Below are 24321 nucleotides of genomic sequence, written 5' to 3'. Positions count from 1 at the left end.
TCCAAAGTTTCCTAATGCAAGGTTGAGCAGCTTGACAGACAGACTGGGAATGTTGCTGCACTCTAGAGAATACTGATCAGTATGTTTCACTGCCAGAAAGTTGTGAAAAGACAATTAGCAGGAAGCTTCTACATCTTCATGCACAAGGCAAGATGTGCCAGCTCCTGTTTTCTCCCTCAGGAGAGAGAATATAATGAAGAAATGTACTATTGAATCTCTGGATCAATATTTTGCATTCCATACTATCAAATATTATCTGGAGGGCTTTCCTAATAATGGTTTCAGATGTGCTACTTGATTTTCATAGGCATAGTGCTGAAGAGAAATACTAATTAATTTTTTTCTTGGAGTAGTTATCAGGGATTTGGGAGCTGGCCAACAGTAATTTAAAAAATTCAGAATAAGTGTGACCAGGAATATAGAAATGTACTGAAGAACTAATCTCAACTAAAATATCCACCACTAAACAAGGGGTCTGCCCTATGATGGTTAAGTATCTCTAAAAGCATTGCGGTCTTTTTGGACTTCTCAGTTTTATTGAGTGTCTGATCATACGATTACTATTAAGGCATTTTAATGTTTGTGGTCTTGTATTAAATTAATGGATGTTTTAAAGATCTGTTTTCCCCCTTCTGGTCACTGTAGGACAGAGTTAAGTTTAATGTGTGAATAGTCATGACATCCACACTACTAATTTGGTGTTCTCTTCAATGTAACCTTCACTTGGATTTCCCAGGTTTATTATGTTTTTCCTGGGGGGAGAATCACAACAGCCCTGTAATGGGCTGAATCCTAAATAATTGATATGTGCTCTCAACCTTGATTTTTATCTTAATGTTGCCTCAGCTAAAGGAGAAACTTCCAGTTGTGATGAATAAAGGCGGTGGTGCTAGTGGGAGGATTTGGGAATATGGGACAGGACCAGAGAGAAGGACCATGAATCCTTTTTTAAAAAACCACCACCACCACCTCCATCCACCTCAAGTGTGCCTATAAACCAGATTTCAATGTTTTTTATTTTATGGGAAGTTTTGAGCATTTAATTAAAGATCATTAAGGACAAAGGAAACAGTATGTTTTTAAGGACTAATTTTTTTTTTAGCATTACTGTTAATTTATAAACTAACACTTGTACATTTTCAGAAAAAAACATTCCTATAGTTAAAGTGATGTAACTTTAGGGAGGATAAATCATTTTTCAAATGAGGTTGAATCCCTGCACTAAGTACAAACCTTAGCTCAGCCTTAAGTATGAAACGTAGTTGGCATTCCCATAATAAAGATAATACTAGTACATAAATGGTACTTGTTAGCATGTGCCTTTGGACATTAAACAAACTCCTAACATTCACATCAGTGGGAGATAGCTATGTCTGCCACTCAGTCAGAATTAACCTGTAAATGCTTCACAAACTGTTATCCTTTTTTATACAGATGCTAATCTTTTCTCTGCCATGGTGGAATTTCGTTGCCATAATTGTCTTTTTTATATATAGTTACATTCAAATTTTATATTTCAACAGCCATTTCTTCAAGTAGGAAAACAGAATGGTAAGGAACAGTTATAAATGCTATTTCAGGATTATAATTGGGGAATTTATCGCACCTTCCCTGCTTAGTTTTCAGTGTGCATTACACTATTCTTTAAGTGTATACTTTTCTAGCCTTTCTCAGTGTTCGGTACACCTCTGTTCAGACCAGTTCCTATCTAGTTCTTTTCCATGTACCTTGACATAAAACACCCTCATTGCTCTCCCTGGTTAGGAAGGAATGGGACAAGTCTGGATTGCTCATCAGAGAACAGAATGGAAAACAGGATACAAATGTGTGGGAACCAAGAGTTGTTCTTCAGTGCAGCATCTTACATTTTTATCAGCAGCTGACACAAGATGCTGTAATGGTCACATTTTGTTTTTTAAAAAATAATTCCTTAAACATGTTGAAACACATCTGTATGGTCTTGGAAAAGGGAAGTGTGATTAGCATATTTGGCTGGCATCCAGGAATTTGTGTAGTCTTAAGGCATGGCTACATGATCCAGTTTTGTTGCCAAAAACTGCAATGTGACTTTTGTGGGGGAAAAATGCCCAGTTTTGGTGACACAAAATTTCCACCCCTATGAAAAACTATTCCCCTCCTCCCCCACTCCCTCTCACACTTTATTGCCAACAAAGAGCCAGTGTAGAGCTGCTGTTTGTTTTGTTGCGTGAACTGGCCAGTATCCCACAATGCCTGCCCTGATGGCTTTGCTCAGTGTTTTGATTTCTGCTGCGCTGCAGGCACACGCCTCTTCTCTTTCACAGAGCCAGGAAGTATCGGACAGCTGAGTGCGCTGCTCCCTTTGGGGAACAAAGCAAGAGCAAATAGTTGGAATGCTCCTGTTCTGCTCTGCATGAGGAACGTGGCAGCTGGCATATTGCTGATGTGGAGGAGGGGCGGAAGAGGGAAACTGGCTTGCCAGTGGAGCAGGGGGAAGGGGACAGTTGCTCTTGGACTCAGTGGCTGTGTCTAGACTGGCCAGTTTTTCTGGAAAATCAGCCACTTTTCCGGAAAAACTTGCCAGCTGTCTACACTGGCCGCTTGAATTTCTGCAAAAGCACTGACTTCCTACTGTAAGAAATCAATGCTTTTTGCGGAAATACTATGCTGCTCCCGTTCGGGCAAAAGTACTTTTGCGCAAAACTTTTGCACAAAAGGGCCAGTGTAGACAGCTGAGATTTGTTTTCCGCAAAAAAACCCCGATCGCAAAAATGGCGATCAGGGCTTTTTTGCGGAGAAGCATGTCTAGATTGGCACAGACGCTTTTCCGCAAAAAGTGCTTTTGCGGAAAAGCGTCCATGCCAATTTAGATGCTCTTTTCCGAAAATGCTTTTAACTGAAAAGTTTTCCGTTAAAAGCATTTCCGGAAAATCATGCCAGTCTAGATGTAGCCAGTGACTCAAGGAGGTCTGGGGCTCCGGGATGCCACTGCTACTATTTTGGCAGCGGCAGTGGCTGCAGCCTGGAGTCCTGTAAATCACTTTGGGGGTGAAGAAGGGAGCTGGAGTGGTGCGCTCAAGGCGGTGCTGAGGAAGACTGAGTCGTCTTCCTCTGCTGTGTTTGAGAAGACAGACACTGGAGCTGTTAACATCCGGGAGGTTTTGAGGATGCAGTCTGAAAATGAGGAGCACTGGAGTAAACCTCTGTTAAACAGTTGCTTGCAGGCTGCGCCCCCAACCCCATCCAGTGCAAAACATCACCAGGAATATACCTTTAAACCCTGCAGCTGGGATCACAGAGACTGGTTCATGGGACTGTTGAGCATCGTACCGTTATGGAAGTGTGCCTTTATTTGCAGTGAAATGCCATAGAGCACCCTGACAGCTGGGAAAGGAGGGACTGGCAAAAGGCTGCACCTCGCACAAGTGTGTGGGTCTGGGTGTCATCATCAAAGCTGGGAGAGAGGGTGGGGGGCATGAGACAATGAGGACTTGCAGAGAGTGAAAAGGAATGTGAGGGCGAGGGGAGGGGGGGATGAAGCTGTGTTGGCTCACTGTGTTGCTTCACTGAACACTTGAGGATCTCGTTCTGTTCCTCCATCACCCTGATCGTGCGTTCTGTGGTCTGCCTGGCAAAGGCCTGCTTGTCCTTGCAGTTCTGCAGTTCCCTTGCCAAGTGTGGTTCCAGCTGTCTATGCTCCCTGGCTGATGGACTTGGATTGTCATGTAAGAGATCCTCCCTGTTCCTTTTAGGATGCTTCCTTATCAGTTGCATCCTCTCCTCTGTTCGGCGGAGGGGCTGTTAAGGTCTCTGCTATTCAGCACAATGCACACAAAGGAATCTGTTCACATTGTAACATTTCATTTACAAATCCCTTTTCCAACATTTCTGCTCTCAAGGTTCAGCGGAAAAGTAAGGAACACATCTCGGCAAGGAGGGGAGGTGGTGGCTGGTGGCTGCGCATACAGACAAAAGACATTCCAGCCAGGCCTCGAACATTTCCGTTGCAGGAATATAGTTCTCATTATGCTACATTCATCCACAGAGGGCTATCGCCCTGGCAGACACCTCCTTGTTTAGAGTAAGCAAAGAAATCAGGACACAACTTCTCCAGGCTTGTGGCTTTCACCTCATTCCATGTGCAGCCCACCTATGTTCTGCTTTGGTTCCTGCACAAGTGATTTCTGAATGGTATGGGATGTGCCCCTCCCCACAATGGGGGGTGTAACACATCCGCACAGCCATGGAACATGTGGCAGAAAAATTACAAGCGTCTCTGGAGAAATTTTGATAGCCTCTCTCTGCAGGAGTCTGTTTAGGTCATGATGAACGTCAATATCCAGCTCGGCCATATGGATTGGCTACCCAGGGCTATGTGCAGCTCACAGAAACACAGCCAGCCTCCCAATTCTCTGTGCCGTCAGCCCTGCACTGCACAAGCCACAAGTACTTACCCTGCATCTCATCCCTTGCTTTCTGGTCCCCAGAAAGGGGTTGCTCAGACTGACGATGGCCGACAGCAGTGGAGAACAGTTCCTGGCTGCCAGACACGCTTTGCAACCCTGGGAGGAGCCCTTAGTGTTCTCTGTAAGCTGGGCGCTTGTGCGACTGATCAGGAGAAAGTCCAATGCCACCCACCTGATTAGCACAGCACCCACAGCTAGGTTTTTTGTTTCTATTGGTGCACCACCATATGCACATGCCTCGGTGCATATAAAAATTATTCCACACATGGATGGGAAAAAGCTGCATGTTTATGGAAAAGGTTAGAGGGAATGTTGCCCCTGGTTCTAGTCTACCTCAACCTCTTTGCCTACTATTTCATTCTCCAGGTTAGGTCCTTTGTATACTGCCTCCATCTCCTCCGCAATATCCATGGGGCTTTTGGCAGTGGAAGTGGGGTCACTGCCAAGGATAGTGTTTAGCTTCTCATGGAAATAGCAGGTCTTTGGTGAAGCACCAGAACACTGAGGTAGCCCTTCGGGTGGAGGGTTCAGGTATCCAGGCTATGGAGGGCACCACAATTTGTAAGGTTTGTGCTGTGTGGTGCACTTCATCATTGCATCAAATGCTTCAGCAACGATGTGGATGAAACCAGACAGTCACTATCCTCTGCAATGAACTCACGCAGAAAGGTCAGACAGCAGGAAAACAGGCCATTGTCCCCAACAAAAGCCGCACTGCAGTATGAATGCTTGTGCATTTTTGTTCCCAAAAGATACTTTTCCTCCACCAAACGTGCCAGTGTAGACAAAGACTAAAGTTTTGTTGACAAAACGTTGTATTGACTTAGTCCAAGTCAATAAACCACTTCTGTCTCACTGTATATGGTTACTTTTTTATCCAAGACTTGGGAGTTCAATTTGCCTATTTATCCTTGGTAGCAGGGAAACTTGGGCTTGTAAATGAGGGGACATACAATTTCTGCAGAAATTAAACTTTCTTTAATAACTTTTTTAAAAGGCCAAACTTTTGCACTTAAAGATAATCATTCATCGATCCTCCGGTGCCGTGGTCACCAACCCATCGATAGCGATCGACTGGTCGATTCTGGAGGCTTGACCAATTGATCATGAGGCTTTGTGGCCTCCCCTCGCTGCCCCCCACTCCTAAGATGCAGGCAGCGCTGAAGCTACCTCCAGGGACCATAGAGGTAGCGTGGGGTCAGGGGCAGTTCTGCAGCTGCTTGCCAGGTCCTGGAAGTGCGCAGGCTGCTCTCCTCCCTGCCCCAACAGCCGGTGTGGTACCTAAAACGCTGGTCCATCACGCGCTGGGGACTTTGTTCCCCTGCTGCCCTCTGGCATGCGGGAGAGGGGTGGGGATCCGGGACTGCACTGGCTCTGTCTGCTTGGGCAGCGCGTGCTGCTGTGGGGAGTGGAGAAGCAAGGCACACGCTGCCCAAGCGGTTGGGGCTGGTGCGGTCTGGGACTCCCCCCACTTTCCTTCCCCCGCGTGGGAAGGCAACAGGGGAATAAAGTCCCCAGTGCACCAGCTCTAGCTGCTCGGGTGGCATGTGCTGCGGTGGGAAGTGGAGAAGCAAAGTGCAGTTTGTCCCAGTGGTTGGGGCTGGTGCGGTCTGGGACTCGCCTTCCTGTGCAGGGGGAGGGGATCAGGCATGAGATGGACCAGTGTTTCAGGTACCGCACCGCTGTTTGGGAAATGGGGGAACAGCCCGCATACTTCCTGGGCCTTGGCATGCAGCTGCAGGATCCCCAGGTATTGGTCCTTGTCCCCACCGCCCAACCCAGACCCCCACAAGTACCCTGCCCCAGCACCCACAAACGTCCTGTCCCCTGCCCCAGCACCCATAGGCACTCTGCCCCAGCACCCTGTCCCGGCACCCACAAGCACCCTGTCCCCTGCCCCAGCACCCACTAGCACCCTTCCCCAGTACCATGTCCTCTGCTCCCACCACCACAGTTGGGGCTACATTAGTGAGGTTTCAGGGGTTTGGAGAGGTTGTGTTTTTTTTTTAATCTCACTTGTGTGGCCCTGACTGACTTTTCTGTGGACCTGTGACCCCTGTCTCAAAACAGGCTATCTGCCCTTCCCATAAATAAAGACTATGCTGAAACCTTTTGTGTGTTACATAATATTTTATTTAAAAATGAAGCCTGGCCAACAAGACCCCAATTGGGGCCAAGTCCTCATCTGGCCACATCATCATAACACTTCTGTACCCCTCCCCCACCCTAACTCCAAATCTGAGCCTACCATACACTGGAACCCCCTGACCTGAGCCTCTCACATCCCCAAACTCCTGCACCCCCACATCCCCAGTCTTTTGCCACAACACTTTTGCACCATTCACACACTGCAAATCTGTGTCCTGAGCCCATCATACTCACAACCTCTCTGCCCCTCACACCCCCAACCCAAACTCCTGCACCCTCACAGCCACAAGCTTGTGGTTTGCTCAGCACCCCAATGCTCCACCTGAGCCCAGCACTCCCCAGCCTGGAGCCCCCTCCCTGAGCCAGCATCCCCTTCTCCACATCATCCTTCATCCAAATTCCCTCCCAGAGCTTGCACCTCTCACCCTTTCCCACACCTAAATCCCTCATTCACACCCCAGAGCCCGCACCTCCTGTTTCAACCCAGTGAGGGTACGGCTAGACTGCTGGAGTTTTTCCAGCAAACACGCTCTTTTGGCAGCCCGTTGTTCTACAAGGAATGAGGGGGATTCCAAAAGAAGGGGTTTTTCTGACACTTGGCCCAGTCTAGACGGGCGAAATGTCGGAAAAATTTCTTCTTTCTTTTTTTTTTTTGACTGCCGGAAAAAAACAGCAGTGTAGCCATACCCTGAGAATGTATAAGGGCTGGGGATAGCAAGTGATGGAGAGAAGGGGAACAGAGAGGGTGGGGTCTCAAGGAAGAGGTGGGGTTTTGGGGAAGGGATGGGGTAGATATTGGCTTATCCTGACATTTAAAAAGTGATCTTGGGTGTAAAAAGGTTGGAGACCACTGCTCGAGTGCATTTTGTTACTCACTTATGTAGTTCCTTCACCCTTAGAAGACATAAAAATGTCCTTTCATAAGCTGCATTTGATGAATTCTTCTACCAATTGCACATAATTTATACAACTTGTGGATGGCAGGTTTGCATGTATCCAAAAAATTATCAACTGCACCAAACTCTCATTTTTGGAGTTCTTCTTTTCTTCATAGCATTTGGTTACTTTTGGCAAGAGTTTTACCTCTGTCTCCATATTGTTTATACAGCATCCATGTTCTGTGAGTGGTTTTAATGTTAAAAAGCCAAGACAGTTTTCATAGTTTGGGTTGAGGCAATTGACATCAACAAGAACAGATTTATTTTTAGACTATCTTCTTTGAAAGTCTCTTCGGTTATTTGATCAAACTCTGGCAAAAAGGAATGTGTCTTGAAATCTCCTTTATCTGTTCTTCATTTGACACTTCTTCAGTTGAAATGTATGTCTGAAGTTTTAGGCAACTTTCATACATGACTGTGTACGAACTTTAGGCAGCTTCAAATAACTTTCTGAAGCAGTGGTAAAGGCTTTGCTGAATATTTCATCAAATACCTCTTCAGAATCTCATGTTCAGAAATTCACTAATTTAGAGTGTCTACAGATAAGCATGCCTGAGAAAAGTAATACAGAACTGCTTTTGCAGATAATCATGGATAACTTTAAGCCATAAAAGAATGTTTGTGAATGTGCAACGGAGGACAGTAAAACCAGTCTACTACTGTCTATTACTGAACTAAGACCTTCTGCCCCTTTGCCCTGTCATCTCTTGGTACCTCTTGAGATATTATTGTGACTGTTGCTGTAATGTTTGAAATTGCCTTTTTTGACATTATAAGCAGTAACTGCCTTGCCCATTGAGTGTCACAGAGCTTCTTCAACTCCAAGACTTTATTTTTGGGTTGAACTTGCTTAATGCTTCTGAATTTAATGTGTAAAACTGACCAAAGTGAAAAAATCCAGTGCATGTTTGTGTCCTTTGAATACATCAGCAGTAATTAAATTAAGCCTGTGGTTAAAACAATGAATGTATAGTGTTTGTGGTACTTTTTCCCATGAGAGTTTACACTCCATTAAGATTTCCACTCTTAACATTAATGTAATACAGTTCTGTACATCAGTACCATACTGTTGACAGTGTGTTCTTCACATCATGAAAGATACTCTGCTTTAAAAGCGAGTAGTCCTGTGGCACCTTAGAGACTCACAAGCAGTAAGTGGGGGAGGGGGGGGACGGCTCATCCCCTGCATCTGCCTTTTAAGGTATTTGATAAAAGATGTGGAGGAGGTGATCAGGCAGATCTCACAAACAAATGGTATAGTATTTAAACAGACATTAGTTTGTATGATACTATCGTCTTCACCATTTGATAGTGGTAAATTTTGTGTTTATAATATTCTTTGGAGATATTGTGCAAAGGAGGGGCAGATTTCCTTTAAATAAATATTTATCTGCCCCTCCTTTTCCCTTCCTTTATTAAATATTGTCTGTTGGTTTATATGTGGTGAGATCCTGTTTAATAAAAAAAAAAAAAATGATTACCATATCAAATCGGAGGAGAGGAAATGAAAATTAAATAGGCTTCCAACACTACTTACTCTCAAATTACCTATCCTTTCTTCTGGATTTTGCGTTTTCTGGAGCTAGCTGTTGCATGAGTGTTTCTATCAAAGCAGCTCTGTAATTTAAAAAGTTTATATTTGTAGCTGCCCTGAGTTTGAAGCCTGAGCCAGTCAGAATAGTTACAAGTATTCTAGTGACTCTGACATCAATAACGAGTAGATAGAGATCCCTCTGATGCGTATGTAAATGATATCCCTTGTTATTTGTAGCTCTGACAAGAAGATGATTGATTTGCTTACTCAAATTTGACTATTTTCCCTTCCCTTCACAGCCTCCCCTTCTTCCACTTTTGTCAAACGCATAGATATGCCTTTTGTTAATTTAAACTTAAAGGATCTTGCCTTTGAGAAACTGTTGTACTGTGGCACCAGACAGTGTGAGGATATCATTTTAGAATTGCGTGTGGGGTTTATTAAAAAGCCCTCCCCAAAATAATAGTGGTAACAAGTAATTCTGAACAGTATCGATGGAGCTAACTGGGGATGTAAGCAACTAGTCGACAAGCCTAGGGTTATTGGGTAATCGGGTAGTCGAGTCACTACTCGACTAGTGGACCCCCCTTGCTGCCTCTGCTGCAGAGGCAGTAAGGTGGGGTGAGCAGGAGCCGGTGCTGGGGGGAGCCAACTTAAAAGTTGGTTTCCCCCCAGCACTGTCCCCGCAGGGGGCAGGGAAGGCAGCAGTGCAGCAGGGGAAATGGCGCAAGCGGCGGTTGAAGCAGTCTACACTCGCATTGGGTCCTGACTGCTGTGCCTCTGCCTTTTAACCTGTGGGGCTAATAGATTTAAAATGCCGAGGCGCAGCAGTTGGGACCCAGCGTGAACAGGGACTGCTTGAGTTCCTGCTTGCCCTGGGTTCCTTGCTGCGCCTCTGTCTTTTAAATGTAGTAAGAGCTGTGGGCAGAGGCGCAGTGGGGATAAGGAGTGCCCAACCCCCACCCCGCCCTATCGATTAATCGCGTAGTCGATGGAAATGCCATCAACTACTCGATTAGCTGATTAATCGAAATTTAGAATAATAGAATCATAGAACTGGAAGAGACCTCAGAAGGTCATCAAGTCCAGCCCCCTGCTCTAGGCAGGACCAGTTCCAACTAAATCAACCTGATTTAACATCTCTAGTGCTAACACAAAGATGTCATGTAAAGGAAAAAAGGTGCCTTTTTCTTTAATGGAACTTTTCAGGTCTGTCCCTTCATAAACTGTTTCACTTTCTCTCCTGCTCCCCTCCTACCCCCCCCCCCCCCCGCTCCCAAATGCCACTTCCACAGTGGGTTTTTTTTTTTTTTTGCTCATTTGAAGTTCAGATCTTTGTTTACTCTCTCTTCTTGGTAGGCTGTTATAAGTAAAGAGTGAAAAACTGAGCAACTGAAAAGGGAAGGAGGGTTTATTCAGAGTGCTAAACAAAACAATATTTTTTTAAATTAATGTGGTCGGGGCGGGAAGGAAAGTCAGAAAGATCTTTGTTAAAGATTTGATACCTCGACCCCATCAGACAAGAGCAGAGGAAGGTCCCACTTCAGTTCTCTAGCTTTTCAGGGAGGCTTCCAGGAAAACCACAGTAGATGAGATCAGGTTAACGTTCTTGGTATTTTCAGTGAGAAAACAAGCTGAAAAAAGCATGCAGGCCTCTTCTGTGCTTTTAAAATAAAGCACAAAATGACAGAGGGTGCATACCGATTTGGAAGGCCATGTTTGAGAGCAAGATTTAATGTTAAAGATTAAAAAAAAACCACTCCTCTCTCTCCAGGAGTGGGAAGGGTGCCAGTATCTCTCCAATAGGGAACTACTAGGCCTAAACCCTGGGTCAATAAGCCGTCTCATCACAGAGATTCTCATCAGTCACCGCTTGTGTCTACTAGTTTTTGTGAGGAGCAGTATAAGTGTGAGGAAGTTCTGTCTTTAGCTGAGCCTTTTTCATCTGGCTTTAGAGCTGGGAACAAAAACTGCACATGCCTCCTGTTTGGAGAACTGCTGGGGAAAATATCCATGGAAGCAGTGGCAGTAGTCTCTACTGCAAGCCGCACAGAGGTGCTGCGTTTTCTGCCTGGGTGCTCTTCCGTTCCTCTGCAGCAGCAGAAACCATGTCATTCTCCCGCCACTAAACCCGTCTTTTCTTGCCAGAGAGAGAACACCAATTCCTTTGGGACGTGGCTCTCGTTTCCTGATTGATTTATTGTAACATTCTCTACAGCCAGGCCCACTGTTACGGAGCAAGGGGGCAAACTGGGCAACGGGGCCTGGAGATACAAGAGAGTCTGGAGCTCCCAGTTGCTGCTGCCACCGCTGGTGACCAGAGCCCTGGGCTCTTCAAATTACCACTGGAGCCCCAGGTGGTACTGAAGCGCTGGTTGCTGGACACTACCCTCCAGTCTCGCTCCATATCCTGCCCCTTCTGGGAGTGCAGAATTACCCCTCCCCCCACCTTGCCCAGGGGCACAGCAAGTCTGTTGGCCCCTCTGTCTGCAGCAATCTAATCACGAAGGCTTCTCAGACATCTCCACTGGGGCAGAACATGGCTGGTTGCTTACTCAATGGTGTCTCATGTATGTAGCCTGTTACATCTGTGTGCCATAATCTGCACTCACCTTCATTTTTGGGTACAATTGAAAACGTTGGTCATCATCTACTAGGGATGTTACATTTAGATGGGATTTCCATCGACTATTCAATTAATCTATAAGGGCTCCTTCACCTTTGAACTATAGCAAGAGCCTGGCAGGCTCTTGCTGCAGTTCAAAAGCAGAAGTCCCACAGAAAGCACAGGAAAGCACTAGATGACGATCCAATAAGCTTCTGAGACAGTTGACTAGTCTCTACATCTTTATCATCTACAAAGACTTTTGGGGTGTGACTAGACTGGCAAGATTTTGCACAAAAGCATCTGCTTTTGCGCAAAAACTTGCCAGCTGTCTACACTGGCTGCTTGAATTTGCGCAAGAGCACTGACGTTCTAATTTAAGAATTCAGTGCTTCTTGCGCAAATACTTTGATGTTCCCGCTCAGGGATAAGCCTTCTTGTGCAAGAATACTTGCGCAAGAGGGCCAGTGTAGACAGGCACCTTAATTTTTTGCGCAAGAAAGCCCGATGGCTAAAATGGCCATTGGAGCTTTGTTGTGCAAAAGCACGTCTATACTGGGCACAAAAGCATCCATGCCAATCTAGACGCTCTTTTGCGGAAATACTTTTAACGGAAAAACTTTTCCGTTAAAAGTATTTCCGCAAAATCATGCCAGTCTAGATGCAGCCTTGTAGTTTGGGCCTCCTCTTATTAGCAATCCTGGCAGTTGAGAGCTGCTTGATTGTTCTTACAGACAGACACTAGGTAAAGTTTTGTTTATCAGGCAGCTGGAAATTCTTAACAGAAGGGTCTTGATTCTGAACTGTGCTTCCCTTGTTGGTCCAAGAGAGCCCCAGGATTCGTGACCTTCAGTTTCACAGTACAAGGATTACTGTAGTTTAGGCTTTCAAGGAAATCCTGTGCCCGTGTTACTGAGGAGGTCAGAGGGAATGATCACACTGGTGGTATCTCCTGGCCTTTAAAAATCTATAAACCTACAAAAGTCTGTTGTTAGCTCAGCTAAGCACACTAGACGTTTTAGATGGAAAGCTGTTTGGGGACATTGCTATGTCTGAACAGATCATAGCATCTGCACTGCCTGAGATCGAAGGCACTACTGTGATATAAATGTTAATAATATGCTTACTGTTTACATTGGGTTTCCTAGGCTGTGACCCATGCTGCAGCGTCAGCACAGCTCCATCAACACACTCAGTAGTGAGTACACGTCTGTACAAAGCTGCTGGCTGGGTGTGCGCACTTGCACTCTGTGTTACATTCATCTTCAGGACCCTGGCACTATGGTCAAAGGGTTGGCTGGATTCTCGGTATGTGTTCATTTTAGAGTTCACAGTCTGCAGTTAGCTGGGCAGCTTGTCAATTTCAGGAGTCAGTTAGGGCTCTATAAATGGATATTTCTCTTTTCCATGCTGAGAAACAAGTCCCTTGAGTCTTTTTATGCTACTACAACAGGAGTTCACAGCCTGAATCCATCATTATTTCCCAATTCTTCTGCCATCTCTCCAGCCCCAAGTTATTATTTAGGTGTCATATGTGGCTTGCTAAGAACTACAGGTTGCACCTCACTAAACCAGGACTCTGCTCTGGAAACATCAGGGGTCCAGAGAGTCCTGGGCTGGAAGCCTTGCCAGCTGGGAGCTCGTGGTGGTGGGGCCTGAGCCTGACAGCAGGGGGCCAGGGCCAAAAGCGGGGGTAGTGGGCTGGGAGTCTGGTGGCAGGGGACCTCCCCTGGTCTGACACATTCTCTTGTTCCGGACCAGAGACTTAAAGTCCCATTTAATCAGTTAACCAGTTAATCATTGGCTGGCATCGCTCTAGCTCCTGCCCCCTCCCGACGGCGGGGGCTGCTCTGGTTGGGCTGTAGTGCCCTCTGCCCACAGCAGGCCCCACTGGGCTGGAGCAGCCCTCTGTCTGCGGTAGGTGGGGGGCTGCTCCAGCCTCCACTGGTTAACTGTAGCAGGTAAGTATCACCCGGTAAGGGTGATACTTACCGGTTAACCATTCACATCCCTATGTGGGACCAGGGAGCTGCCACCTGTTCTGTTCTTTTGACCATTCCTCTTCAGTAAGAAGAGACGTGCTCCAAGCACCATGTCCAAGATGAAGATGAACAGGCACAGTAGTAATCTGTGCTGCGTCTGTCCTCTGTCCCTTCTCTTTCCCCACCCCTTTCATAAAAAGTTAGTTGAGCCTGTTCAGTCTCCACTGGAACAGAGAAGTTGACATTTCTCAGCTGGTCCATTATAATAGGATTTTGATCATGGCTCCATGTTGGGATAGTTTGGCAGTGCACAGTTAGATTTTTTTTTTAAAGTAAACTGAAAAAAACCTTCATTTTTTCCCCCCCATCTGGTGCAGATGTTCTCAACTATGGTGTAGACGGAGCTTGGTCCTGCCTTGAGGGCAGGGGGCTGGACTCGATGACCTCTTGAGGTCCCTTCCAGTCCTATTATTCTACGATTCTGTGATTCTATAACTATAATTTTGCATCATTCAGAAATAGTCATGCATATACACTCTCCCAAAATAGCTTTCCAGATCCATGTTCTTTTTGGCAAGTGTTCCTTCCGCCCTTTCTATCCTACATAATTAACTGTTTTCTGTTTAGAAACCTGTTTGTGTTCCATTTACATTAATTTGATCTTTACAATTTGCATAAGGCTAAAGTGAAACTTTCTTTCATGGCTATAATTACAATATATATGTCTAATGGTTAAAAACTCAGGACTGACTAGTAGTTTCTTGGTTTGGGTTCTGTTCCTAAATTTGATATTGACTTCAGTTTACAATGGGCCTGGGCAAAATATGGCCCGTGGGCTGGATCCGGCCCACCAAGCCACTGGATCTAGTCCATGGAAGCTATAGGGAGCCCCAGACAGGCTCCCTGCTCCCGCATGCCTCTCAGAAACACAGCTGTGGGGCGATTTCACTTTAAAAACAGCCTGGGCAGGGGCGGGAAGCTTTAAGAGCTGTTCCCGCCCCCAGCACAGTCCCATTGGCTGGCTTCTGGCCAGAAACTGGCCAATGGGAGCTGCCCGTTTCAATAACGGGGATACCAAGCACAAGGGGCTCATAGTTATACACAGAGCACGTAGCTGCAGCCTGTGCAGGGGCAGGGCAGGCAGGGAGGCTGATTCAGGACTCAGCAGCTGTTTAAGTCTCCTGGCCAGAGACTACCTCTGGCACCCCAGTGCCTCCCTTTCCCAACCCTCTGCCCTCCTCCTCCACATACCCAAATCCTCTGCTCCCCTTCTGTACTCATACCCCCTCCAAGATCCAGCACCCCAATCCCTAGGCCTAGATCACAGTTCTCTCCTGCCTTTGCTCACAACTCAAACCCCTGCACCTCAATTCACTGCTCTAGGTCACAATCCAACCCTCTGCAGACCAGTCCAGAGCCCCAGGTCACAACTCCCTCTTTCACCAAAACTCCTTCCCTTGTTCCAAGCTCCCTTCTGCACCTAACCTCCATCCCAGACTCACACCTCCTCCATTAATATCATGGAAGAGTGCAGCCCTTGACCACTTTCCAAATTAACAGAGTGGCCCCATTAAAAATTATTGCCCACCTTGGTCTAAAATGTTATGCAAGTCATGTAACTGTTTCTGTACCTCTCTTCTCTCTTTATGAAGATGAGATATTTCTTTACCTGATTTCTTTGTGTGTGTGTGTGTGTGTGTGTGTGTGTGTGTGTGTGTGTGGACTCGTGACCATGTAAAGCATTTTTTAAAATACTGAGTGGAGGGTGCTATGGAAGTGCAAAGTCTTAAATTAAAATTTTGATTCCTTCTCATGCTCAACTTTTTTCAAGTATGCATTGTTGGGGGGAGAGAAAGAGTTGGCTTAACACCTCCCCTCCAATTAATATAAGAAATAAGGACAGAAACTGGAGTAGTGATACTGGTAGTAGTGGTTCAAGCATATTGCTTATCTGAGATGTTGATTCTCCTCCTGCTTTCACCACAGTAAATCAGAAGCAACTCTAGAGAACCCAATGGAATTACACTGCTGTGTGACGAGAATTGGGCTCATTGTTGAAATCCAAAGTTAGAAACATGCTTTCAAAACCCAGCTGATCTTAATACCCACATCAGCAATTTTTAAAATACTTGTCATAAATTAAACCCCCTCTGTAAAGTGTCGAGAAAGGAGAAGGTGAGCGAATACTCACCATAGAAACACTCACATCAGAGGGAAGAGTGAAGTTGTGTCAATTCAGTGACCTTCCATTCCCTGAGCAAGTCAACCTTACTCAGCCACAGTGTGTGTGCTAAGAGTCTTTTGGGTATGTGTTTGAGAAGGTGATGTCTTATGCTGTACTTGCTAGGTTTTGTGGTTTCTCTTGCGTTACCGTCCCTTAGCAGTCTGAACCAACTTTCATGAACTGTGTGTTTTGAATAACACACACAGTTATACTTGTATAACTTCAGTTTCGGAGGAGGGGGGAGGGGCATTGCATATGTCTCTGTGTGGAATTTGGTGCTTATTCTGGCTTTTTTTCATCCTGTAGGAGTCCTTTTTTCATTTCTTCTGTATTCGAGTAGAAATTGCAAACACATCTGCAGGGAGCCAGGGGATTGCTGTGTCTCTGAAAACGCCGAACTAGCACTAGAATCATAGAACCATAGAGCTAGAAGAGACCTCAGAAGGTCATCAGGTCCATTTAAAGAAGAGGGAATCTGCTTCAGACTTCAGTTAAACACATTTGCATTTTTGTTTTCTGATTGTCTTTTTTTTCCCTGCTCCCCTTTTTTTCCTAGCCATGTCTCAGGCTGTGCAGACCAATGGAACTCAACCTTTAAGCAAAACGTGGGAGCTCAGTTTATATGAATTACAGAGAACACCTCAGGTAATACTACTAAAGAAGCTAACTTCATGCAAGGCATTTCTACAAAACTAGAGTGCAATAACTTTCTATGTAAACTATAGGACAGTTTAATTGAAGTATTTTTCGTAAAGTGGTTGGTAACATCTCTAATTTCCTATTTAAAATGTGTTGCATGTTGAAAAACAAAACAATGAGCAGTGCCACACTGTTATAAATGTAGAATTATGTAGTTGGCTTTTATGGTAGTGTTTTCTACAGTGCAGTATCTCACTAATAATTGTACTTGCAAAGATTACATTGTTTCTGTGTAACTAACTCCATTAATAGATTTTTCACTTCACTATTTGATCTTCAGGAAGCAATAACGGATGGCCTGGAAATAGTGGTGTCACCTAGAAGCCTGCACAGTGAATTGATGTGTCCCATTTGTTTGGATATGTTGAAAAACACCATGACAACAAAGGAATGCTTGCATCGTTTCTGTGCTGATTGTATCATTACAGCCCTCAGGAGCGGGTATGTAAGGAATAATGTATACCTAAAAAACCTGCCTTCATGCTGGGAGATGGGGATGGTGGTGAAGAATCAAAATGACACAACAAAGCTCTATGTGTTAAGAGATCAGCAAGCACACCACTCCTAGAGTACAAGGAACCAAGCATATTGCATCCAGCATCTGAAGTGTGAACTTTGGCATTACCTCACTGTTAAAATGTTTGGTCTCATGTGGTGATGCAGGTGTTCAAGGGAAGGTACATGCATCCTCTTTATATACCAATGTAGAAAAACTAAATAATTGAAAATTCCTCCTTTCTTAAGTCAGCTCGATCTAGTAATGATAACTTACACTACAAATCTCAGTGGAATCTTACCAGGTGTACAGGGTACAAGATTCCCTAATGAATGGAACATGTTTTTAGTATGTATTTAAAACAAATTTTAATTGAGAACCATTCTCAACAACAATTTAAATTTAAAATAATTTGCAATCACCTGTCTTTTTTTTACCATTAATTTGACTATAGAAATATCAAACCTACAAGGAGAACAATGACAGCATGATAATCATAATGACCTGCAATGAGATGTCATATTTGATCCCCTTACTATTTTATATGTGCCTTAGTTTAATCAGAACACCAAAGATTGTCAGATTTTTTCAACCTTTTTTTTTCATTTGCTGCCTCCTAAATTTCAAATGGAGGTCTCAGCTGTGCAGACCAATGGAATTCAACCTTTAAGCAAAATGTGGGCAATCTTAGGGAGCACAGGTTGAAAACTGCTTAGCTAGGGAAAAGAGATGTCTTTGGGGAATGTGGGCATGCTGAACTACTCCGCAAAAATTAATCCTCCTGTCTTGGACAAGAAAAACAATGCATATAAAAATAAATTGTTGTAATCTCATGTCCTGCAGAAAGATTCCTATGTGTTGTGAAATGGAAACAGTACATTTGTCAAGGGATATTTTCATACATTTATCGAATGAACTGGAACATGCAATAATAGAAGATGGTATGTTAGTCTCCATTGTGTAATTACCTTTAATTAGAAGCTAGAGCAGTAAGAATGTCACTTAATGAACACGGTCTGACAAAAAAAATCTGGCCTCTGCCCTGGAGCTCTTGCTTTCATTAGGGGGAAGAAGTGTTCTTAATGTGAATTAACTCACTCTAAGTAACAGTCTAGTGAAGACAAGCCAGTTGATAGTTTTTGCAATTTAGCAGATCAAGCTAAAGAGTAGGATCCCTTTATAGTTTTTTATCTGATCTACTAACTCACATGAAAGCTATGAATGATCTTATCTTCACTAGGATGCTAACTTGAGTTAAGAATGCCCTTTTTGGATTAATAAAGACACACTTCGAGATGCTAAAGGAAAGAATCTGTCCACAAGGAAAAGCAAGACATTTGAATCCTTACATGTCAATATAAACATATGCAAATTAGGGATGTTAGATATCGTTAATTTTAGTTATCGTGTAGCCAGAACAGGTTTTAGTGGTTACACGATTACTTCAATGCTCTTCCGGGGCGGGGCAGGCAGTTAGTATGTTCCTGGCTCCAGCCCCACTGCCAGGGAGTCCCCTGACATCCCATGCTGCTGCTTCTGTATCAGAGACAGCACTGCGGGGTGGCAGGCAGACCTAATCCATGAGGAGAACCAGTTTAAAAATCAGCTCCCCATGCAGACCAGCTCCTACTTTGCTGCCTCCCCGCAAGGAGTGGCTCTTGCCTTCCACAGAGGCAGCAGCATGGGGGGCAGGCAGTAGAGGGGGCAGGTGGCTCTGCAGGAACCGGCATATGCGGGGAGCTGGCTTGCCACGGGCACCGGCTCCTGCATCCCACCCCCGCTGCAACAAGAGAGGTGTGTGTGTGTGTGTGTGTGTGTGTGTGTAATTGTTTGGATTAACTGATAAACCCAGACTTATCTGGTAATCGTTTAAATGACTGTACGCTAATATCCCTAATGTAAATGCATCTTTTATTGAAGTGACAACTGCAGATTTCTTAGCAAATCTGAAGGGAGTGTAATTGTTGTCAAAGGCAGGCAGAGGAGATTTTCCCTAGATGATGCTAACAGGATGTTGGTGACACACTAAGGCTATATCTAGACTACAAAGGTAAGTCAGAAAAAGATTTGCAAATTGCAAACTGCAATTTGCGTATCTTTTTCCGCTTTTTCTGTCGAAAGAGGCTTTTCTGAAATTTGGTGTGTCTACAGTGTGCCAAATTTTGGGGAAAAAACTGCTCTTTCGACACCTCTCTTCTTCCTCGTAGAACAAGGTTTACAGGGATGGTGAAGGAGCACGTCCGCTTTTTAAAAAATGTTCTTGAGAAAGCGGACACGTTCCTTGGACGTGGTGTTGCTTATCTGGGATATTTCTGGTATCCTGGAAAAGCACTGCAGTGTAGATGTAGCCTAAATGTCATAAGGAAAGCATGAACTGCATCATGACAGGGAATTCTGGATGACAGCCATGATGAACTATCATTGTCCCCTTTCTTTTTTGTTGGTTTAGAAACAAAGAGTGTCCCACATGTCGGAAAAAGCTTGTTTCTAAAAGATCACTGAGACCAGATCCGAATTTTGATGCCCTCATCAGTAAAATTTACCCAAGCCGAGATGAATATGAGGCTCATCAAGAGAGAGTCCTAGCACGGATCAGTAAACACAATAACCAGCAAGCTCTGAGCCACAGCATTGAGGAAGGATTAAAGATTCAAGCCATGAACAGGTATGGGACACTGAGGATAGGTTGTTTGTCTTATTGTAACATTAACCTAATATTGAAAGCAAACTAAAACATAAATAATTCTAGATACCTTTTTAAGTCTCTGATTAAAAGTAAAACTGCCTAGCTTTTGACCAGCAATTTGAATTCCTGTATCATTTCCCTAACTCTCCATGACAGCCAAATATTTGGCTTCATAAAGTAGTGATTATATTGTGTTCAAAAGATGGACATCTGTATCACAGTAAGGGTATGTCTACACTGCATGCTTATTTTGAAATAAGCTATTCCAGAATAGTTATTTTGAAATAGCACATCTACACTGCGGGGAAGCCTCAAAATTAGTTCGAGGCAGGTTTCCCTAATGTAGATGCGCTATCTCGGTTTAGAACTCCCGGAGGTGCTGGGGAAGAATAACTTAGAGGGGCTATTTCGAAATAGCGATAGTGGAGCGTCCACACACACCTTATTTCGAAATAGCGATAGTGGAGCACCTTATTTCGAAATAGCTATTTTGGAATAGGTGTTATTCCTCATAGAATGAGGTTTACAGAATTCGGAATAAGCCATCTGTTTTTTCAAAATAACGGAATGGGTGTAGATGCATTGTTATTTCGAAATAATGCTAGTTATCTCTAAATAATGATGCAGTGTAGATGCACCTTAAGAACTCAGGCTGCAAATCAATAAAAATACAGGCATCACAATTTTTCTCCATCATACAAGCCTCTTAGTTAATGCAATACACTGAAATCTGTACAAAGAATCACACCAATTGGGCTCTCTCTCATGTCTGAAGAGGCCATCCTTAAGGTACATCTAAATATTGTAAAGTACAATTCTGCTCTATTTCTTGAGGATCATCTGTTCCCCGAACCCCTTGTTAATCTTCTATTTTTGTTAGTTCTTTAAATGTGAAAAGCATGTCCTAAAATAACTTCTCAGCAGTTTTTTAAAACAATATGCATAATTTTGATGATAATTTGCTTTGCAAAATTATACTTGACCAGGAATAAGGGATTTTGTTGTTTTGTGTGTGTGTGTGTGTGTGTGTGGGGGGGCAAATCTTACTTTTGGGGTGGGATATATTAATGACAATTTATTTTGCAATTCTGAAAGGCATACATAGAATTTCTCAGCTTGGTATAGCACAACATTTAACCCTAAAAGAGAAACAGCTTGTATAAACCATACAATAAAATGTGTTTGAAATTCACACTGGTGGTACAGACATTACTACTCTTTTACAGTGCTCCAAGTAACTAATATAGTGGCATACATATGGGATCCTGTTTAGCTGAAAGAATAAAGAACAGGGTGGCATAAATCCGTCATAATTCAAAAATATTTTGCCAGTGCATTATTATATCTAATACAATAAAAGGTATAATGGTTTGGAAACATGGTACACATTGTCCTTCTCAGATTGCTTAGATTTCTAATCTGTGTATGTTTCAAGGGAACATGAAGAACCTGTAGTCTTGGGTAAAAATAATTATTGGCCTGTGTTTCCAAAGGACGACTTCTACAACAAAACTTTGGAAAATATAAGCTATTAAATTGTGTAGGATATTTCTGTATGAATCTTTCATAAAAACATAAGAATGGCCGTATTGGGTCAGACCAAAGGTCCATCTAGCCCAGTATCCTGTCTGCTGACAGTGGCCAGCACCAGGTGCCCCAGAGAGGGTGGACCGGAGACAATGATCAAGCGATTTGTCTCCTGCCATCCCTCTCCAGCCTCTGACAAACAGAGGCCAAGGACACCATTTTATCCCCTGGCTAATAGCCATTTATGGACCTAACCTCCATGAAATTATCTAGCTTCTCTTTAAACTCTGTTATAGTCCTAGTCTTCTCAGCCTCCTCTGGCAAGGAGTTCCACAGGTTGACTTCAGAATCTGTTTTGTTTTAAAAAGTTGTTCACTTATATGTATGTGTGCAAAGAAAAGGAAACTCTTTTCATAGCTTTAGTGAAGGAACAAAACATAATCACTCTCTGGAAAAAGAGTTTGAGGAGGAGTTGTTGAACATATGCTGGTATAATCACTATGAAATATTGGTGCCTTTGAATATGCTTGCTATAACACCCTTTGCCTCTAGACAATTGTGAAAAATTGTTTGAGAGATACTGTGTGAGCTAGTGTGTGGAAAATTTTAGAGAGATTTGATGAATTCTGAATGCTGATTGGCTGCCAAGATCATATTTATTTACGTATATCTTTAATCAGGCTACAACGAGGCAAGAAGCAACAGATTGAGAATGGCAGTGGAGCAGAGGATAATGGTGACAGTTCACACTGTAGCAATGCTTCAACACACAGCAATCAGGAAGCAGGGCCCAGTAACAAAAGAACCAAAACATCAGATGATTCTGGGCTAGAACTGGACAATAACAACACAACTGTGGCAATAGACCCAGTAATGGATGGTGCTAGTGAAATAGAGCTGGTCTTCAGGCCCCACCCTACACTCATGGAGAATGATGACAGTGCACAGACCAGGTAAGTATCTTCCACATCTTCTAATTGTCTTGTTGCTACTTAATCTATTTCTGAAGGAAAGCTTTTTGAAATCAAATACAGACATTATTTCTCTAGTCAGACTGTGCCCTGTTGAACTGAATGCACTTTTTCTGCCCTAAATGGGGTAGCTAATTATAGTCCGTTTTAGCCCTTTGATTGCAGAGCACACTGTTTTGGTGTGGAACTGTTGACTGACTGCATTTTAAGACCTTGGATGATTTTACATACCAGTTCCTATACTGCCTTTGAAAATACGTATGAAAACATATGCCTTATGTAAATGCTGGCGCACAATTGAATGGGTCAACATGTGAATTCTTTTGTCTTGGAAATTGGGGAAGTGAATTTTTCAATAGTGGCTCAGAAGTACAAGTCCCTTTCAAAGTGAATCTTACCCTAAATACTGTGTTCTGGTATCTGCAGTCTGCAGGTTTGCATTTTTTCCCCTAGAGTTTCCTGAAATATCTGCAGACTTCTTTCTTATTCCTCTTCAGCGTGAGATTTTTTCTCCTGGCTTTCGAAGTACAACATTCTAGGCCAGTGTTTCTCAACCTTTTTTTTAAAATTTTTTTTATAAAGTACCCCTTTTTCCAAAAAAGAAAAAAAAGTAAGTACCCCCAAATACTGTGTCTATAGTTTTCAGACACACCATTTTTTTTCTACCATTGCAACACATTTGTTTAAACAACTTAATCGTAGCTGGGCAGGCGATGACATTTTTGGATGTAAAAAGTACAAAAATGAAGCGTTGTGAAACTTAAAACAAAAATTCAGTTTTCTCCAAATTTCAGTTGTGCTGACATACCCTCTAGACTTCTCTTGAGTACCCCTAAGGGTACTTGTACCACTGGTTGAGAAACACTGTTCTAGACCATAAGGCACTTACGAAAATCTTGTGCTTCAGGTTAGATTTCCAGAAAATGAGGAGTTAGTCAAGAATAGTGAGGGGCAAGAAGTCATAGAGCATATCAAGTATCCAGTTCTTGTCTGTTGACCTGATGTCACACATCAGTGTTCAGGATCTGAGCAGTCCTGAATATTTACTTGGGGAAACCAAGTGTCCCACATGTGAATAAAGTGAATGTTTCACAGAATCAGACTGATGACAAAGGGATATAGTAACATATCCTATCTCCAAATAGAGTGGAGGAGATTGAGAGGGATGTGAGGACTTCTTTTCTCGTAATTACTCCTTATTCAGTAAATACAGGCAGTCCCCGAGTTACGCGGATCCGACTTATATCGGATCCACAGTTACGAACAGGGCTTTTGTCGCCCCGGAGGACTGGAGCGGCGGGACGCCCAGATGCGCTGCAGTCCCGCCGCCCCCGTCCTCCGGGGCGAGAAAAGCTGCTCCACGTCTCCCTGGTCTGCTGGGGGGGAGCCCCCCCCCCAGCAGACCAAGGAGACGCAGAGCAAAGCCTTGGAGCACGCCCGCAGCGGGACAGCCCAGGCACGCCTGGGCTGTCCCACTGCGGGCATGCTCCAAGGCTTTGCTCCCCATCTCCCTGGTCAGCAGACCAGGAAGACGGAGCATAGCCGTGGAGGACGCGGGCGGTCCCGCCACCTGCGTCTCCCTGGTTTGCTGGGGGGGGGGGGTGCAGCTAGTATCCCCCCCTCCTCCAGCAGACCAGGCTTTTCTTGCCTATGCCTGGGGTAGAGCAGCTGGGGCGCTGCCGGGTTGGTCCCGCAGCGCTGCTCTTCGGTGCTACTGTACCAACCCGGCAGCACCCCAGCTGCTCTGCCCCAGGCGTCCTGATTCAGCCGCTGCTGGTCAGTTTCAGCAGTGGCTGAATCAGGATGCCTGGGGCAGAGCAGCTGGGGTGCTGCTGGGTTGCTCCAGTAGCGCCAAGGAACGTTGCTATTGGAGCAACCCAGCAGCACCCCAGCTGCTCTGCCCCAGGCATCCCCAAGTCAGCCACTGCTGAAACTGACCTGCGGCTGACTACAGGAAGCCCGAGGCAGAGTTGCTCTGCCCCGGGCTTCCTGGAATCAGCCGCTGATCAGTTTCAGCAGCAGCTGACTTGGGGACGCCTGGGTTTCTTAAGTTGAATCCGTATGTA

At 44.4% G+C, this 24321-nt stretch overlaps 1 protein-coding gene across 2 annotated transcripts in view; it reads left to right on the top strand.

Moving 5' to 3' along the window:
• Window positions 1–24321, top strand: part of RNF2 (ring finger protein 2) — a 34452-nt gene that overhangs the window by 5622 nt on the left and 4509 nt on the right. For both annotated transcript variants that reach the window (XM_075936765.1, XM_075936766.1), the window contains exons 2-5: window positions 16433–16521; window positions 16856–17016; window positions 19521–19736; window positions 21965–22237. In XM_075936765.1, coding sequence (XP_075792880.1) covers window positions 16435–16521; window positions 16856–17016; window positions 19521–19736; window positions 21965–22237 — 737 coding nt within the window. In that variant the 5' untranslated portion in view covers window positions 16433–16434. The remainder of the gene's footprint in view (window positions 1–16432; window positions 16522–16855; window positions 17017–19520; window positions 19737–21964; window positions 22238–24321) is intronic.

Source organism: Pelodiscus sinensis, chromosome 9, assembly GCF_049634645.1.
Source record: "Pelodiscus sinensis isolate JC-2024 chromosome 9, ASM4963464v1, whole genome shotgun sequence".
Lineage (NCBI taxonomy): Eukaryota > Metazoa > Chordata > Testudines > Trionychidae > Pelodiscus > Pelodiscus sinensis.
This window is presented reverse-complemented; position numbering and strand designations above follow the sequence as displayed.